This window comes from Vombatus ursinus, unplaced genomic scaffold (genome assembly GCF_900497805.2).
Source record: "Vombatus ursinus unplaced genomic scaffold, bare-nosed wombat genome assembly UNPS02000580.1, whole genome shotgun sequence".
NCBI classification, from domain to species: Eukaryota; Metazoa; Chordata; class Mammalia; order Diprotodontia; family Vombatidae; genus Vombatus; species Vombatus ursinus.
Window position 1 is genome coordinate 2,877,531 of NW_020940358.1, and position 16,423 is coordinate 2,893,953.

At 43.0% G+C, this 16,423-nt stretch overlaps 1 protein-coding gene across 1 annotated transcript in view; it reads left to right on the plus strand.

Annotated features, from left to right (window-relative positions):
* The window catches only part of CACNA1B (calcium voltage-gated channel subunit alpha1 B), a 247,343-nt gene that overhangs the window by 197,360 nt on the left and 33,560 nt on the right, over nucleotides 1–16,423 (plus strand). Inside the window, exons 33-36 of the mRNA XM_027849985.1 lie at nucleotides 1,818–1,883; nucleotides 2,907–2,998; nucleotides 9,086–9,233; nucleotides 11,860–11,987. Of these exons, the coding sequence (XP_027705786.1) occupies nucleotides 1,818–1,883; nucleotides 2,907–2,998; nucleotides 9,086–9,233; nucleotides 11,860–11,987 (434 nt within the window). The remainder of the gene's footprint in view (nucleotides 1–1,817; nucleotides 1,884–2,906; nucleotides 2,999–9,085; nucleotides 9,234–11,859; nucleotides 11,988–16,423) is intronic.

Below are 16,423 nucleotides of genomic sequence, written 5' to 3' on the forward strand. Positions count from 1 at the left end.
CTCTCTCTCTCTCTCTCTCTCTCTCTCTCTCTCTCTCTCTCTCTCTCCCTCTCCCTCCCTCTCTCTCTCCTCCCTACCTATGTAGAGACAGATATATTATTTCAATAAACACTTATTATGCACCTAAGTTCCAAGCTTTATTCTAGGTGTAAGAGATACAAAGATGAAAACAAAATAAGTCCTACCCTCCAGAAGCTTACATTATATTGTCAAAGAAAGCATTTACACAAACATATATGTAAAATATATAGATAGATTCAAGAAGAGATCTTTGTCACAGTTTTTATCATACTTTTTAATGGTCGTGATTTTTTCCCCTAAAGTCCTTTTATTTTCATGTTCATTGTGCCTATGGGATAGTAGAATCTGAGGGTCCAGGGCACAGATCTCTTGAATCCCTCATACCATCCCTCTTCTCTTCTACTACCCTGGCCTCTCTCCAATCCCATTTTTAGCCCATTTTTCCTCCAGAGCTCTTTGAAGGGCACATACAAGAGGCTGTGTGGGAAACCAGTGAAAGTCATCTAGTTAGGTGTTTAAAGAACCTTTTTAAAGTACAGTTTTGCATAAAAATTCTATTTTAAAAATAGAATCACCATGGAATTAGGGGACTACAGATCACAGAGAGAAAAAGCAGGCAACAACGTAAACGGGCATTTGTATAGACAGAAAAGAGCGAAAAGGAGAGTTTTTCTGGGGTCCATGTTGAAACTGGTCTTATTTTAGATTTTTAAAGTAATCAATCGGAGGGAGTATCCAATGAATCCTTCAGGTTTTCAGGTGGCACCACGCTCTTCTAGGGAATGAAGTGCCAAGTGATGGAGATGGACTGCAGGAAAACTTCAGTGGTCAGAGAAGTGGCAGATGAGTGTATTGGATGGGGTGGAATAATCTAGGCTGTTTTTATGGGGTGGTGGCTCTGGGCTCTTATTTAAACCTGGGACCAGAGCCTGAGTGCCCCCTGAGGATTATTTCCTGAAGACGTTCATTCATTCAGTGTTTATTAAGAGCCCAGTCTGTGTAAGACACAGGGCCAGGTGCTGAGGACATCGAAATCTTTGTCCTTAGAGAGTTTACACTATTTTGGAAGGATGCAACATATTCATAGGTAAGTAAATACAAAAATACAAAATAATTTTGGAAGGAGAGGATTAGCAACTGAGGTGAGTAGGGCAGATGTTGTTATTTAGGAGGTAGCATTTAAATGGAGCCTGGAAGGAAGCTAGAGATTCTAAGAGGTGGAGGTGAGATAGGAATGTTTCCCAGGCCAAGCAGACAGCCTGAGCAAAGACCCAGAGATGAGAGAAGAAATGTCACATCTGGGGAAACTGCCACTAGGTCATTTTGGCTGAGCATTGGCCCAGTGGGCAACAGTAACCAAAGGGCCAACAAAATGTTAAGCATCTTCAGAGAAGGGGACTAAGCAAAATCAAACAATATTTTTATCTCCTATATACACCATGATGGAGTCTACCCCAGGAAGGCCGCATGCCACAGTGGTGTGAGGAGCCTCAGCTCATGGGTCTCCAGGCTGGACTTGGGGTACTTAGAATCCAACCAAGGGGCAGCTAGGTGGCACAGTGGATAGAGCACCGGCCCTGGATTCAGGAGGACCTGAGTTCAAATCCGGCCTCAGACACATAAAAACACTTACTAGCTGTGTGACCCTGGGCAAGTCACTTAACCCCATTGCCCACCCCCCCAGAAAAAGAATCCAACCAAAGCTGAGTCTCACCCAGAGAATCTGAGCCCCCTCGGTTTGCAGGCTTGATTCCTTAGATTGTTAACAGCATCTCCTTTGGTATCTCATTTCACAGGCTCTGCCATATGTCTGCTTACTGATTGCCATGCTATTCTTCATCTATGCCATCATCGGCATGCAGGTGAGTGCTCATGCTGCCAGCTCCACCTGGGAGAATGGTCAGGAACAGAGATGGCGTGTGTAGACCTGGGGACATATTCGTGCATGTGCGGGTAGAAGCCCTGGCACTGCCACTTCAAAACTGTGTGACTTTGGCCAGTCCTATCGCCTCTCTGCTCCTTGGGGTCTTCATCTGTAAAAATAAAGGAATTGGATTAGCTGTTCATTTAAGATTCCTTCCGGGCAGCTAGGTGTCACAGTGCATAGAGCGTTGGACCTGGAGTCAGGAAGACTCTTCCGTCTGTAAAATGAAGTGGAGAAGGAAATGGCAAACCTCTCCAGTATCTCTGCCAAGAAAAGCCCGAATGGAGTCACAAAGAATTGGATATGACTGAAACGACTAAACAACAATAACAGCAAAAGATTCCTCCTCGTTCTAAGATGCTGTGATTCTTGATATATGTTCTTAGGCATGTACCTGCAGACCCAGGCATGCACAGATAGATATACACAGAGGCTCCAAAGGACACAAACCCTCATGGTCATGGTGGTTGGTTCTGTGGCTGTGATCATAGTCTCAGGGGCCTTCTGGTCCAACCCTCTCATTTTAACAGATGAGGAAACAGACCCAGGAAATTGAAATGACTTGCTCGAGGTCACACAGATAAATGTCACAAATGGGATTTGAAGCCATGTTCCCTGATGACAATCCACTGTACTGTGATAATTAAGAGACCCAATAGTTAGATGATTTGTCCGCCAAAGGACAAAGACGCAGGAGGAGATCGGAAGGAAGCTCCCTGCTGTATTCTTTGACTGCTGTGCTTCTGTTTTTCAGAGCTGGCTATAAGACACTGACCAAGGCTGGAGCTTGGTTTTTGAATACCTGCATATACATGGCTATGTCCCTGGCATCATGCCAGGAACATAAGCAATGCTGTTCTGCTAATGGATGTATCTTCCTTTATTAAGTCCTCCCTGAGTGAGCAGCTGTGAGCCCAAGGCCTGAGCTCAGTTTCTGTTATGTCTTGCTTTTCCTTTCCAGGTCTTTGGAAACATTGCTCTTGATGATGAAACTAATATCAATCGGCATAACAACTTCCGGACATTCCTACAAGCCTTGATGTTGCTGTTCAGGTATGGGCAATTTTTGGGTCTGCCATTTATGGACACAGAAACATCAAGGGTGCATCCTGATGCCTCTTGAGGACTGAGCAGATGGACCTCTGAGCCCCCCAGCAAAGTCCTGGTCCATGTGGGGTAAAGTGCAACAGGTACCCCTCCCCCACCCTTTGTAGGGGATGATGTGGTAGGAGCTTTTCATGTCAGCATCTATAACAAGTGAGGCCAGATTCAGGAGAATCCAGTGCATCGGACTTAAGGTTGGGATGAAATGAAAATACTCATGGGATATGTGAGAGCTGACGAAAGCAGGTTTATTTAGCAGTCACAGGGGAAGGCTATTCAGAGCAGGAGAATGATATTTAGTGAGGTTGCAGCATTGATTTAGCCAAGTTCAGCTTCCTTGCTACCATGTTTGTCATGTTTCTGGTTTACCAGTCAAAAGTATGAAAGAATTGTGCCCTGGCTTTTGTACCCATAACACCGAAAGTCACATCAACACCCTTGGCTTCATTTTGGTACAGGTCTGCACATTCATTAATGGGTCCTAGTGGTGATGGGGGTAATCTTGTATCAGTGGCACCACCAAGATGGTGGTCGTCTTTGATGAGGCTTAGCTCACAGACTTCTGTTTGGAATAGAGCATTCTGAGACCTCTCCTTTATTTAAGATTAGACAGAAGGGGAATTGTCCCCTGAGCCAAGTAAGTCTTAAGGATGGTTTTAGTATCTTTTAAGGAAGAGCTATCTTAACCTGAGGATCCTGGACTCTATTGCTCCTGCTATGGCATCATTCCACCAAGCCTTTTGAATCAGACCAAATCCCCCACCCTAATGCAAGTCTGAGAAGGACTTAATGTGGTTGCCTATAGATCCAATTCCCTAATTTTTCTCCAAAGTGGCACAGAAGCCTTGGGCAATAAAAGGCTAGTCTCCTTGCATTGGGGCAAAGCTTTGGAGTAACCATCCTAAAGAGATGTAGAAATAGGAAAGGATTACTCCTAGCCAGTTTTTCCTCTATCTTTAGGCCTTATATGATCCCTAAGAAAAGTGAATTAGTTTCCTGTGGATCACAGGGCATTGGCTTTGGGGAAAACTCCTTAAACTGTTCATACCCTTTGACTAAGAGATTCTGTCATATAACCCAAGGTCAAAGATAGAAGGGCAGATAGATAGATAAATAGAGCATTTATTAAGTGTCCATTATGTGCCAGGCAATGTGCATAAAATACCAAGTACAAGCAAGCAAGATAGTCTCCTTCCCTTACATCTTTTAGAAATATATTTTATTTTTTCCCCAATTACATATAAGGACAATTTTTAACATTAAATTTTAAAAAAATTTAGTTCCAAATTTTCTCCTCCCCTTCCTCACCTCCCCTCTCCCTAAGATGTTAAGCAGTTTGATTGATATAAGTTATACATGTGCAATCATATAAAACATGTCCATTTTAGTCATGTTGTGAAAGAAGAAACAGATTTTAAAAAACCATGGAAATAATAAAGAAAATGAAAATAGCATGCTTTGATCTGCATTTAGACTCCATCAGTTCTTTCTCTGGATGTGGATAGCATTTTTCTTCCTGAGTCCTTTGGGATTGTCTTAGATCATTGTGTTGCTGAGAATAAGGAACTTACATTCCAATGGGTTATGACAACACATAATGGGAAGGTAGGACCATGGAGATGAAGCGTGCGTTCATTGGCATGGCTTGGAAATGGTTGGGAAGTGACATGAAGTATTGGTTTTGGGCAGGATAAAGCTAACAGCTCATCTATCAGAGCTAAGTGTTCCAGGGAAAAGTTCAAATTCATGGTGGAAGTGGGATAGGAGGATAGACAGAGTGCAGGAGGCATTGTTTGGAAACAGTGGCCAGAAAGTGACATGGAACGCTTGATTCTGGGTAAGATAAGGCAAAAACTTACTTGTCATAGTCCAGGTTGGTTCTAGGGGACAGTCTAAGATGAGGATGATAACCCTATAGATATGCCCAAATACCTGTAGCAGCACTTTTTGTGTTAATAAAAAACTGGAATCAAAGTCACTGTGATTCCCTGAGATTGTATTTATCTCTCCTTTCCTGAGAGATGCCTCATAGAAGAGAGAAGTGCGGCCACTAGGGAGGTCCAAGAAGCCATCTGGAGACAATTAGGCAGTATGGTGAAGGAGCATCATACATGGCAACTTTCCCATCAGTGAGGTAGAAACTAAGACCAAAGGATCTGGTTTTATTGACTTCCTGACCTGATTAGGCATAATTCCCTCTTCTGAAGATGGTGATGCTTCTCCTAGCCTTTGCCCCTTTGTGTGATCAGTCAAGGTAACTGTGCCTGCCCACTCACTTCCAAGTAGAGACTATTAGATGCAACATGACCAAGTAGATAGAATGCTGGACTTGGAATCAGGAAGACCTGAGTTCAAATCCCACCTCAGATGCTTATTTGCAGTGTGACCCTGGGCAAGTCAGTTAGTATCTGTATCTCTGAGCCTCTGTTTCTCATCTGTATAAAAAAGGGATAATAAAGCAAGTAGTACTTACCTCACAGGGTAATTGTGAGGTTCAAGTGAGATGATGTATAGAAAGTGCTTTGCAAACCATGACCAACAGATGGGTTCCTGCCCGTCTGGGTCTGTCTCAGATTGCTGAGGTTGTATAATGTTTTGGCCCTGATCTGGGAATAAATGGGATTTCAATATGACTGTTTGATAGGACACATGTAGCCATTGAAGCTGAGGGGATCTTGTCCCTTCTTCCCTTGATGTGTGAGGTTCTTATGCCCTACTTTGCTTTGGGAGAATCAGTCCCTGGCTTAGGACAGAGCCTTTCTTATCTATTTCCCATAGAGATCAGGGTCACATTTTGGCACAGATTTGCATGTGTATTAATGGGTCCTGGTGATGGTAAAGATAATCTTATATTAGTGGCACCACTAGGATGGTAGCAGTCTTTGATGAGGCTTAGTTCATTGAATTGTTAATTAATTTATGGAATTACTAATTGAATAAGGAAATGAGACCACAAGGGAGTCCCTCTGGGTTGAGTGGTGGCAGGCACACCCAGTTCTTTGGATACTCTACAGGAAAGACCATGATGGCAGAGGGGAATAATGCTTCAATCACACTTTAATAAAGTACAGAGGGCACAGTAGCAAACAACACAGTAAGTACAGAAACAAATGGTATGAGGGGGTGGTACAGAGGCAGATGGCATGGGGACTGGGATGGAGTGGTGGAGGAAGGCAGGCAGTGTGGGGAAGAGAATGGGGAGGGGAGAGGCATAGAGAGTCACTTACATAATTATGGATTGGAGTTAGGAGCAGCATGGACCCTTAGAAGAATGTTCAGAGAGCGAGAGTTTGGGGTCTCATTTTTATAGGGTTTTCATAGGAGACAGACTCACCCTTATCTGTGACACCTTGGGGTTAGTTCATTAACATCCACGTCATCTCAAGGTTATCAGTAACTTCTGGTGTTCTGCTGGTCTCACTGTCAATGTCTGGAGCTTAACTGAGGCTTACAGATCATGGTCAGTTAGCAAGACCAAAGGGCCCTTACAGCAAGGCCTGGCTGGCTTCCCTGATTTAGCACATAGTTTCAGGATGTGACTTTAGTTAATTGTGAGATAGTTTGCAAGTAGCTTATGCTCCTTTGATCTATGGGACAGTCTGTAAGTTCCCCTTTTCAATCTTACTTCTTGCTTTTTTCCTTTATACATGAAATCATAGATCTAGTCTATCTCTATTCCTAAATATTAAAATGTTATAAGCTAGAGCTTTGAAATTTTTTGTTAATTAATAACTCACGTTTGCATGCAATAGGCATGAAGAATCTTAGTGATAATCTAATCCAACCTTCTCTTGAAACAGCCTCCCTTATTTGAATATTTCTGTATATTTTCTTTTAATAAATTTTTTGTTAATTTATATATTGACTTGAATTTTACCCATGAAATTTTTAGCTCTGAGAGTTGGAGGCCATCTCCAGTCATCCTGATGTATGTCTTGCTAGTGGACCCAGATGGCTCCAGAGGAGAAAGTCAAGCTGGTGACTTTGCACAGCCCTTCCTCACTTAAATCCAATTCACTTGCAAGTCATGGCACCATCTTCCTGATGTAATGGTCCTCTTCGAGAACAAAGGATGAACAACAACTGGCCATTTATAAACTTACTTACTATAATAACTAGAAGAGGAGGAGGTGGTCAGGGGAACTAGAACAAGAATAATTTTAACACAGTCATAGACTCCTCTATGAAGTAGAGCATTCTGAGACCTCTGCTTTATTTAAGATTAGAGAGAAAGGGAATTGGAGTTACAAGTGAGGTTAGAACCCTCTGACCATGACAGAGACCAGCAATGGATCAGATTCCCAATCTCCCAGTCATTTTAAAGGTTCAGTGTAGATAATGAACCACATACATAAGGGACCTGACCTGCTAGGAATCTGACCTCTCCATCTTGTAAGTCAATCACTACGGTGGTCCTAGATGACCTTTAGGAATACTACAGGGCTGATAGATCAGAAAACCATACATAAGGGGATAAGAGAAGGGCCCTAGGAAATATATCAGCCTCCACTGGGGACAGGAATTTGCCACAAAAGTGCAAGCATCATGTTATATACAAGATTAGGCCTTTTCATCTGGATGCCTGAACTTATAGCAGTTGTTGACTTTAGCTGACTGAAGACTGGCTACCTATAGGGTGGGACAGGAGGTTGGGAGCCAGATTCTACCATAAAAATGATCCTGTACGAGGCCGAGGGGATCTCCTTTACTCCCTTCTGGGAGTCTCAACCCTTAGTACTATGTTTTAGACTATATAGGATTTGAGGGAGAATGTAGGACTAACTGGAGAGAAAAAGAGAATTATCATCTACTATTTATATGCTACCATGATCTTTTTTGTTTGCATTTTAGTGGGGTGAAATTAAGGTTGTCCCGTTAGTTTGAATCCTTATATTGGAGCTGGGACTTTACATCTATAGATACCATGAGCTAAATCCTAAGATTCCTAGGGAAACTCAGTGGGGCAAAATGAACCAAAAAGAGTAATTTGGGAGGCACCCTGAATTGAGGGCTTAAGGCTCTGGGCCACTGGTTACAAAAATATTACAAGCATAATTGTACAGAATCTTTATTTCCCTGCCCAAATTATATGTTCCTTGTTGTCAGAGATGGGTTCTTTCCAGGCTCCTTAAACCTTACTCTCCTCCACAAACTTTGGGTTCCAACAACACTAGCCTACTTTAAATTGCTCCCATCTGTGTGCCTTTACATTAGCTGTCCCCTACAGCTGGAAGACCCTCTCTCTTCACCTCTACCCATTAGTTTCTCTGACTTCATTTAATACTCAACTCAAAATCCAATTGCAAGTCCCTTTCTTGAGTGCTTTCCTTTTATTCTGTATGCATTGATAGGTCTTTTGTCCACCTATTTACCCATTTATCTACCTATTTACATATCTACCTATTTAAAAAGTAAGTTTCTTGAGGGTAGGAACTATGTTTTTGCTTTTCTTTACATGCCCAGGTTTAGCACAATACCTGGCACCTAGTGAGCACTTCAGAAATGCTCATTGACTTGATTTGATCTGACTTGTATTTATCTCCTCACAGTGTCCAATACAGGGCCTCATTATGTAATAGCTTCTTGATAAATATTTCTTGATTGAGTGGAGAGATGAAAAAGTGAATAAAGGAGAGTGACTAGCAACTGATTTCCATTTCTATAACCATCAGAAGTAGAGAAAATGGGCTTTGACTGAAGCAGGAAAGATTTAGAGTAGATACAAACAAGTACTTTTTGATGGGCCAAGAGATTCAAATCTTCCCAGAGCAGAAGCTAATGTGGAATCTCTTTAAAATGGAAGAGAGACCCTTCTGCCTCGACTGGCTTTGGTTTGGTGTTTTCTGGAGGCCATAGAGCTTGGGAAGTAACTTCAAGGAAAATGTTGTGGGTGAAGGTGGTTCAATGGGTATGAATCTGTTTTTTTCCTACTCTGAAATCCTATAACAACTGGGCCAGTGCTCTGTAGGAGCCTATGATCAAGGAGTCCTGTCTCTCCCTGCAGAATTTCACCATGGCTCTGTCCTTTTTTTGCAGGAGTGCCACAGGAGAAGCCTGGCATGAGATCATGTTGTCGTGTCTCAGCAACCGTCCCTGTGACTCCGAGACCAGATTAAAAGATGAATGTGGGAGTGACTTTGCTTATTTTTACTTCGTCTCCTTCATCTTCCTCTGTTCTTTTCTGGTAAGTTTAGGTCACTACATGTCTCCCCCTTCGCTCTCCCCATCCCCCCTTTGGCACCCTGAAGCACCCTTCTCTTCCATCTGATTCCCCAGAAAAACTTTGTTTGTAATTCAGCCTCCTTCCACTCTCCATGTCTCTCCTGCTGGTTTCTAATTAGGGTTCACGTCACATTACCAGGCAGTTCCATTTTAAAAGCCTTTATTACCCTGGTGATCAAACCCTTTAATCCCAGAAGCAATCATTTGGTAATTAACTCATTGTGAAGGGTTTTCTTTCTCTTGTGGAAAGAGCCACATGCTTTTAATTACCAATTGTCTGCCAAGCTTCAGGGTGAACAGGGGTCCTTTCACCCTATGGTAATGGGCTGGGGAGAGGCTTGAGGACACCCAGAGACTGTGTTGGTTTCTTTTACTCCTCTGAATAGTTTGTCACTTTTTTTCTAATAACTTGTTATTAGCAACATATGAAGCTTTTATACATTCCACAAGTCTTAAGAACTTGTGATCTTTAATTCTGACAAGAGTTCATTTTAGCAGATTACCCAAAACAATGTATATTCTCAAAGGTCTTTCTTTGAAGACCTGAGTATAAAGGCATCCAGAATTAAAAGATTCACTATAATTTGGGCAGGGTCTGGATCTGTGGTTTTATCAGTGTATGGAATTCTACTGACACAGACAAACAGTTCTTCTATAACTCATAGTCTTACTGAGTTTCCTGGGGCCTTGAGAGGTTAAGTGACTTGCAGCTGGTCACACATCTACTGTGTGACAGAGGTGGGATTCTAACCCAGGTTTTCTAACTTCAAAGCCAACTCTCTATCCACTACACCATATTACCTTTCAAGCTGGTCATATTAGGGACATTCTAGTTCAAAGACAAATACATAAGCCATTGTTCATCAAAATACAGTTTTGTTCAGTCAAATAATTCCTTTGCATTAGACACTTGGACTTTACTGCCTTGAATAGCCAATCATACATACCACAGTCATGTACGCATATATAGAAGGGAGATAAACAGGGCTAAGAGTAGTGAGGAGAGAGGGAATCCTGAGGATTGGCAAATAACTTAACCTCTTAGTCAGCTCAGTGACAAATAGATTCCTCAGCCTCGGAGCTATTTTGGAGCTACTAATGAGTGATCTTGATGTTTTTGAGGTTCCCTCTTGATAAACCTTTCACCAGATTGCATCTCATTGCCCATGGCCAGGAGGACCATGGAGTTAGAGAGCAATCCCAAATCAATATCATGGTTTGTAGGCTCTCTCTTGATATAGTGGGAGCCAAGTTCTTATTGTGTGACTGCGGTCTACCTTTACTGGACTTTGTCTCCATAGGGTAAAAAAGTGAATAGAAGAAGTAAATACTGAGGAAATTAAATCACCCCCACCCCCACCCCTGGTCAGGAATTGTTTAGTTCATTTAGATTGGATTCTCCATTGATAGTAGTCACTAGCTAATTGCTCATCTTTGTATTTCACTTTGCCAAAATGTACACATCTACCTTGTGATTTAAACCCTGAGACAGCTTCCATTTATCCATCTAGAAGCAAATCTTTTGCTTTTAAGGGTTTATGTCAAAATATCCTTGGTTAAATATCACAGATTATCTTTGATGTCTTCAATTCTGGCATTCTGCCCTGTAATTGCCTAATTTGGGGGCATCTTTGTGGATTTGTGAATGACATAAATGTCACCTGCCCTGCAGTGTTTCCAAACTTACTAGTAAAAATAGTCCCAAGGTGTGGGCAGAATGTACCACCATAAGCCATCTTCTTTCCCGGTTACCTACTGTCAGTTTCCTCTCCAGGTCCTTAGTGATAGTTAGAATGAGGAGCAGGGAGAGATCAGAGTTTAATGAGGGGAGGGCAAAGGACGCAAGGAGGTCTAGTCAAATGAATGCTGGACTTGGTATCAGAGAACCTGCGTTAGTAATGACCTTGGGCAAGCAACTCTCCCATTCAGAGCCTCAGTTTCCTCATCTATAATTTGAGGGGTTTGAACTAGATGACCTCTAAGACTTCTTCCAGCTATGTTCCCATGACTGATAGAAAGAGTATGGAATAGAAAATGTGGAGCAGAATTGGAAGTAGATATGTGTACACTTTTGAAGCCAAATCGTTGGCTCAAAGCCCAGGGCCAGGGCTTACTCTAGGACTATGTAGAAGTAACTGAGCACTATTTCTAGTGTAGGTCTTGCATAGGCCTTCAGTATTGTGGTCAGGGTGTCTTATGATAGTGACTAGGGAGCAGACTGGCTATCTCTTGGTACCCAAAGAGGCTGGGGTAGAAGAGAGAGCTATAGATGACATGGGATTTTAGCAGAGGTATAAGTAAGGAGTCTAAGGTGAGTAAAAGAGTTGCCATTTGGACAGATCTCTTCACATAGCTCTCTGGGAAGAGAGGTTTTATAGTTTGTGATGGAAAAAAAAGTTGTTAAGCTGAATTGGGTTTGGGTTTTTTTTGTCACTCTTGGGCTATAATAATAGCCCTTGTGCTTGTAGAATTCAAACTGCAATGAACTAAAGGAATGCTGAGCTTCCAACATGCTCTTTTCTAGCTGCCAAATGCCTGAAGACCCCATGGCCCACTTTTCCTATCTTGTCTTTTCTTCTTTCCTGCAGATGCTGAATCTCTTTGTGGCTGTGATTATGGATAATTTTGAGTACCTGACTCGAGACTCTTCCATCCTAGGGCCTCACCACCTGGACGAATTTATTCGGGTCTGGGCTGAATATGACCCAGCTGCATGGTACGTATATGCTCTGTCTGTTCTCAGTGCTGTGAAGGTCCCTGGAGGAGACAGTCCCATGGCCCCTGCTCCCTTAATTCATCATGCTCAGAAAAGGTGTTAAGCTTGGCACTACTGTGCTTAAAGGAAGACTCCTCTTTCCCAAAGGGAATATGATTGAATACTATTCCAAAAGGTTTCTATTCTTCCCCCTTGGGCATGATCACTTAAACTCTGATGGTCATTCTGTCTTGTGTTGCAGAGAAAATAGAGAGGTTTTGGGAATTAACATGCAAGTCCTATGCCCTCTGCAACCCTTGGGGAGTACTCTAATGTTTATAGACTGTCTTGATGATGTTTCTGAATAATACACATCTACCTAGAGAAGGAGGTTTCTGTTGACAATGGAAATATATTCACTTAACCAGATCCCCAACATGGTGGTGGTAGAGGAATCTGTTGAAAAATCATCCCAAGCCATGGGGTTCTGGGAGCTTTTTGTTTCTCTGGGCACACATTTGCTAGGCTGCCTTGTCACCAAGCTTTGATGCCCTTGTGGGAATCATAAAGAATTTGGCTTCTGAGTGCTTGGAACATGAAGAACACTCTCAGGTAAAGTGAGACTTTTAACAATCAAAATTGCCTTCCTTTTTCTAGTTAGTCACTTGTCTAAGGTAGAGACCTCTGTCACCTTCATGAATTTAATTGATGATAGAGAATCTGGATTATCTCAGAATAGATAATCTCCCTGGGAAACCTTCATTTTTGCCTTGAGAAGTTTCCCTTTATTGATACGAATTGTAAAACAATGTGTGGTCTGGGATGGATGAATTTAAAGTAATGTGTAAAGCTTTATAGGAGATGGTCAGTCAACCTTTCATGTTCCTTTGAAGGTGATCAGAAGGTACCTGCTATCATGAAGGGGGAATAGTTGGGCATTAAGTAAGCTGTATTCTCAAGCTCCTTTTATGACTCATTTATAAGATGAAAGCCTCCAAATAAACAATTACATACCCTAGTCACAATAGTTGGGGTCCCCATCATCAGAGAAGGCTAGAAAAATAATAAGGATTCATTCATGCATCAAGTGTTTTCGAGTGCCTACCTTGTGCAAAGCAGGGACTATAAGAATTAGGGTTTGGCTTAAGGCTTCTCTGTTGGGTAAAATTTTCTTTTGAGCCTCAGTGCACAAACCTGGTAAGAACTGAAGGGCAGAAGCATTCCCATGGGGCAGGGGTGCCGATGTTGCCATTGGCCCCTCCCTGAGTTCTCTCTCCCTTCCATCCCCTCTTGTCCCTGCTCCCTTGCATGGCTGTACTCAGCACCACTCCATTCTCTAAATGAGCCCAGCATTTTTAGAAAGAACCTGTTCTTCTACCTACAGGCAGAACATCCTCCCAAGGGAGAAAATTTTTCAGGAAGCAATGCCCTGAAATTCCTTCTAGGAGGCACTGATCCCTGGGGACAGCTGGCCCAACCTTTCATCTCAAAGAACTGGAAGGCTTCACACTTTTTTACCCTCCTGACTGTCACATCAGAATAGTCACTATTGGGCAAGGAGATATCAACCACTTGCCCCAAATCTCAGTATCTCAGGCTGTCTGAGCAGCACTAGGATCTGTGGATCAGACATGATGTTGAGTGCAGTCATGTTATATGGGCCCCTGGGACCTGCAGTTATTCCTTTCTTCCTTTAGCTTTGGTTATCTACTTCTTTTACAACATTCCAAAAAAGTCCAGCAGTCAGGCAGGAGGCTGTCATGACCAAACCAGTGTGGGTTTGGATCAAAAAAGCTTTGGAAGATTCAAGAAGGCTCTTTGGCCCCTGACATCAGTAGAGAAGGTGGCACTGGGGTGTTGGAGCTCATAATTCTACCAGGAAAGAAAGTAAGATTTGCCTTGGAAATATCCAGATCTTTTTTCTCATGGTTTTTTACCTGTGTAATCTCCATTAGTAATGATAAAGGAGTAGCAATCCTAAATGAAAAGCAATACAAAAGGACATGATACCTCATAGAAGGAGACCAATATGGTAGATCCCCAAAGGGATGGGTGTGTCCTCAGCTCAGCTGACTTAAGGGAGGAGCACTGTGGCCAGAAGACCCAGCATTAGACTGAGAAAAGCTCATTGACAAAGTGACTTGTCTTCATGTTTGGACTGATTCTGTTAGCAACCAAGTCCATAGGCCAAGGTTTAATAATCATAAGAGCTGACATAAAGCACTTCATATTCATGATATCATTTAATCCTCAAAAAACCACTGTGGGGTAAGTACTTCAAGTATTGTTATCCCCATTTTATAGATGGAAAAACTGAGGCTGGGAGTTAAGTGACTTTTCTGCGGTCACAAAACTGTTAAGTATCAGAGAGTGGGATTTGAACCCAGATCTTCCTAACTTCAAACTCAGCACTATTAGCCCTATTCCATGCTGCCTTTTTAGGCTCCCTAGTCAAAGTGCTGTAGGTCTCTAGAGAGTTCTGGGGGCAGGAACTTTTTTTTTGCCCTGAATTGTCCAGGTAGTTCTTGCAATTATTTGGTCTGTTTCTCCAGGGGATACCTTGTTATGGGAAAACAGACACCCCACTATGATGATTGAAGGGCATGTCAGAGAGAGGAAAGGGAAGGAAGAAAAAAGTTCCAGTGCTTACTGAGAGTCAGAGGCAGAAAGTCAGCCACAAGGCAGCCAAGGTGAGGACACCAGGGATTAAGCTCCTGGCTAAAGCAACAGCTATGGGAACTGGGCCTTTTTTCAGTCACTGCCAGGCAGCTACTTTTTAGGAATGAGAGGTTCACTCATTCATTCCAGCAGATATTTATTGAGAACCTGACCAGACCAACTAAACAGATCAGATGTGTGAGTCCAGAAAGACCAAGACTGAGATTAGAGGCTACCAAATTCTGGGGAGAGGCTCCCCTCTGAACAGAGGCTTGTTCCCCAAATCCCAGGTACTAAAACTAGGACCTTCCCTTGAGGGAAGAAGGAAACTATTGTAGATATAAAAATAAGAGGAATATACTACTGGACATAAAAGACAAAGAGCTCATTTACTCAAAAAGGTGTAATATAAGTGAAAATATATGAAGCTTCATGAACAGCTTACTTAGGTCATTTCCTTGATGATGAGTCCTAATGGGCTATTAAGGGAGGTTGGGGATATCTGGGGTTACCTCTCACATAGGAAACTTGTAAGGCTACTACAGTGACCCCTCCTTGTCTGATGGATACTGGCCAGACGGGGGACTAAGGAGGTCTCCCAACTTTCAGGACCATGGACACAGGCACCTTCCTTTTATGGGTCTAACCTCTATTTTTCTTCCCCTTGTTCTTTTGAGAAACTATGAAATAAGGAAAGGTGTTGTTTTTTTTCTTTTTTGGAACTTTCAAAGTAGCCTTAGGGAGAAATGTCCTTATATAGGTGGGAGGGGAGAAGGGAGGAGAAAAGAAGAGACTGCAGGAGCACAAGCCCAGCATGGGAGAGTGAGAGATAAAATCTCTCTAGAGCCCAAGTGGTTTGACTCCTTTCTGTGCCTTTCCTCCTCCATCTACCAAACTGAGGTTTCATGGTGACAGTCACCTAGAGGGGCAAGGAAAAGAATTCTTCCCATGGGCCTCTGCTCCATGTCTAACTCTTGGTCCTCAATACATGGCGCTGGAAATGCTTGTGGTTGAGGCCAAGCTCGCCTGCAGCCTGGCTCTCCTTTCCCCACCCAGAGTCGGGGCAAGGTGAGATGTCTTTTCCCCCCAAACCCCAGCAGCCCCTCAGTGGGGGAGCTGCCTTCCTGATCCCCCTCCCTCCCCAGCAGCCTCACAAGATGCACACCTTTTCATGGGGGAGGGGGGAAGAGGGGAAGGGTGGGTCATCATGCCTTTGTTGTTGTAACATGTGACGTTTCCTTTCTAGTTGCCGGATTCATTATAAGGATATGTACAGTTTGTTGCGTTGTATTGCGCCACCCGTTGGCTTAGGAAAGAACTGCCCTCGTAGGTTGGCCTACAAGGTTTGCAACTTCAGAGAATCCATCCAGCATAATTTCTTTCCTACCCGAAATGCCAACAGTAGACAAAGTAACCATGATGTGTCTGACCCCATGCCTGAGACAGGAATGACTGACACCTCCCTTTTTCTCTCCTCCCCACCCTGTCCTGCCCCTCTCCCTCTGCAATCTAACCTCTCCGAAGCTTTGTTTTCCCCATCTAATTTTCCCACTCCTAGCTGGCTGGAGACAGGCAGCCTTATGAGACAGTGCACGAGAAAGTTGCTTGAGGGTGTGGAGGGAGAGGCTGCTATAGGAAGAAGCCTGGTTGAGGAGGACAGAGCTTTGATTCTCTGGATCACAGCAGCTCCCAGGAGAAGAAGACATTTATTTTCCTGCTGTCCTCCATCTCCTTCTCCCCGACACACACACAAACACACACACACACACACACACACACACACACACACACACACACAC